Source organism: Atta colombica, unplaced genomic scaffold (genome assembly GCF_001594045.1).
Source record: "Atta colombica isolate Treedump-2 unplaced genomic scaffold, Acol1.0 scaffold28, whole genome shotgun sequence".
Classification (NCBI taxonomy): Eukaryota; Metazoa; Arthropoda; class Insecta; order Hymenoptera; family Formicidae; genus Atta; species Atta colombica.
In genome coordinates, this window is record NW_017259381.1 from 494,962 (window position 1) to 498,138 (window position 3,177).

At 32.1% G+C, this 3,177-nt stretch overlaps 2 protein-coding genes across 3 annotated transcripts in view; one reads left to right on the forward strand and one right to left on the reverse strand.

Annotated features, from left to right (window-relative positions):
- Window positions 1–1,473, reverse strand: part of LOC108689877 — a 2,303-nt gene extending 830 nt beyond the window's left edge. Inside the window, exon 1 of one of the 2 annotated variants that reach the window (XM_018196829.1) lies at window positions 1,455–1,473. The gene's annotated coding sequence lies outside the window, so the exon portion shown is untranslated. Of the gene's footprint in view, window positions 1–1,325; window positions 1,398–1,454 lie in introns of those variants that run through there. The other variant, XM_018196828.1, reaches the window with a different exon arrangement.
- Window positions 1–3,177, forward strand: part of LOC108689872 (outer dense fiber protein 3-like protein 2) — a 6,949-nt gene that overhangs the window by 3,421 nt on the left and 351 nt on the right. The window contains 2 exon segments of the mRNA XM_018196825.1: window positions 1,768–1,831; window positions 1,833–1,961. Coding sequence (XP_018052314.1) covers window positions 1,768–1,831; window positions 1,833–1,961 — 193 coding nt within the window.

Consider the following 3,177-nt stretch of genomic DNA (forward strand, 5'->3'; position numbering starts at 1 on the left):
TGCCCCGTCTCTTTCTCCTTTTTTATTGCTCTCTCTCTTTCTCTTTCTCTCTCTCTCTCTCTCTCTCTCTGTTCCTCTCTCTATTTAACAAGCGTTTCCATTTAACATTTCATTAAACATTTGTCTTTCAAACATACATGGTTCACAGTAGAAATTTAGAAGGAAGTATTACGTCCATTTGGTGAAATGTGTGAGAAATCTCGAGAGATTGGTCTAATTTTTGTGAAAAGTGATAAAATGAATAAGTAACATAGAAAATCGAGCAAGAAAGATTTCTTTTTATTTATTGTATTTTAAACTTATTTTTTGGACATGTATGTATGTAAATTTCTTTTATAATAGCTTTCTCATAATATTTTCATAAATATATAATTACATAATATTTCTTTATACAAATATACATTTTTAAGTTAATTTAATATTTTTCCTAATTTTCTATATTTTTTCTGTATGTTTCAATTTATTTACAATTTATTTTTATTAATTTTTATAAAGTTTCAATTATTTCATTGCAATATTAGGTTTATTTTCATCGCATGCTCCAATATGTTCTTACAATAGTGCTTACTCACTTCAATGAATTCGTTGGATTGCGAATAAATCTAGCGAGTTTTGCAAGAAATTTTAACAGAGTGAAAAAAGAATGAAAAGAGAAAAAAGTTTAGGTAACGCTAGATAACTTATTTCACGCACTCCATTTTGGCCAACATTAACATCAAAGATGCCGACAGAGAATTGCGCTACTGTATACTATGTCAATAAGATCTTCGCTCGTCTGGTAATATGATGTGTTAGAAGGGATAACATGGTGTGCAGTTTGCAAGCATCTTTCTCTGAATCTCCGTCCCCTTTGTCTATGAATGTCGATAAGAGACTAATTGTAAGAAACTGCCAATTGTGTAACGCTAAAACTATATTAAATAATGTTTTAAGATTCTAATACAGTCCTCGGATTGACTTATGACATCTTAAGATTGTACTTAAGACAGTCTTAAATGCAAGAATTAACTATGAATACAGTCTGTTTCGTGTCGTGAAATTGGTACTGAATCTTTCCTTGTTTAACACACTTTATGTTTCTCTTTCTATAGCAGGTCGGTATTCATAGTCAATCTTACATTTAAGACTGTCTTAAATACAGTTTTAAGATATCATAAGTCAATCCAAAAACTGTATTAGCATCTTAAGACATTTAAGACAGTTTAAAATAAAAACGAACTATGAATATCGTCCTATGTTTAGCGTTTCACAATTGGCAATGTTAGTTTCTTTCTTCGAAATTCATAGACAGAAAGGGCGATTCAGAGAAAGATGCTTGCACATACCATGTTATCCCTTTCACCATGAATATAATAGCTTGATAGCAGTAATGCGAATTCCAGGCTGCTTGCAGAACGGTTATTAGCATAAAAAGAGTATAGTATACACTGATGGACTCATTGTAATGTATGTACCTTCTTATGCTCCTTTCATACTAGTAACCATACTAGTAAGCGGCCCAGAATTCGCATCACTGCTTGGTAGCCACTGGTTACAACTTTTTAAGAATGCAAGTAACTGCTCTCTTTCTCTCCGGCGGATCTTATATCTATTGCCGGGTGGATCTTGAGCGCGGGTTTTCGCTAGATGCGCCAGCTTCCTGGGAGTTGAGTTGCGATATTCGTCGCGCGCGCGCGCTGCGAGCAAGCTTGCGCACAACTGGTTATCGTATGGGTGGCGTTCCTATGTGACGTAAGGAACCATACTTAATAATATTAATATTTGTAGTGCCAAATCATGTTTCTGGACCTGGAGCATATTCTCCCGAGTTGTGTCCACCAATGAATCATACTAGCTTACAGTATCAAGTCAGGAAGTGTGATAAAATTTCTAGATGAAGAATCCAGATCAAATTCATACCTTTTACGGACATGCATAGGATCCAAAGTGCCTGATAAACCTGCTCAGAGTGCATTTTCTATGTAAAAATGTGAATAGGTTTGTTGTTATTTAATTGATAATTTTTAATTCATATTTTTTGCAATTTTCGCAATAGTTAACAAAATATTACTAAAAATTGTCAAATATTGGTCTTGAATAATTTTTTATTCAAATACTATCAAATACTTATAGAAAAGCTGCAAGAGATAAAAATCATTTATTTTCTTCTCATAAAATTCTAAGAATTTTTTCAGAATTTTTTAATACCATATGTTTTCATATTGGTAAAAATAAGAAAATGCTAAAAAGTTGTACTAAAAAGTTGATAAAAAATTCTGAAATGATTTTTGTCTCTTGCAGTTTTTCTGTAAAATTAATGATATTTGAATAAAAAATTATTCAAGACCAATATTTGGCAATTTTAATTAATATTTTGTTAACTATTACGAAAATAGCTTTTCGACTCAGTTTAGTCCACTCTAACTACACAAAAGCGATTGGCAAAAACTTTTGAGACACCCTGTATATATATGAGTGTCCCAGAATGACGCCAAATATTCCATGTGTTGGTAGAGCGGACTAAACTGAATAAAAAGTCTTCTACTATTTTGCAATTTTTGCAATGATTAATGAGATATTAATTTATGGAATTTATTAGCCAAATTCAGCCTACCGCCGGAATGCAAGCACACAGTGAAATAAAAGATCAGAGAGATATACACGTTCTTCGTCACTAAACACGTTGTTTACAAGTGACATTAGCATTAACACGTCTAGCAATGGCGGACGTACACTTCATTGGGCGGTAAGTCAGGTGAATTTAGCTATTTTTATAATTAATATCTCGTTAACCATTGCAAAAATTGCAAAATGAGGACTTTTCGACTTAGCTTAGCAGTTTCTGCTACTATGCGAGAGTTTTGTTGTTAATTATCAAATACACTATATACATATGTATATATGCAGGGTATCTCAGAATGACCGCCAAAATATTTCATTTGCCAGTAGAATGAACTAAACTGAGTTGATAGTACTTGAATAAAAAATTATTAAAAACCAATATTCGGCGATTTTTAATAATTAATATCTTGTTAATTGCGAAAATTGCAAAATGAGGATTCGATGTCAAAAGTATCAAATTGATGTCGATTCCAATATCATTTTTGACTGGTTGATTAGTCCGCTTTACCAGCATACGAAATATTTGGTGATCATTCTAGGACACTCCGCATATATATGTATATATTATATATATAT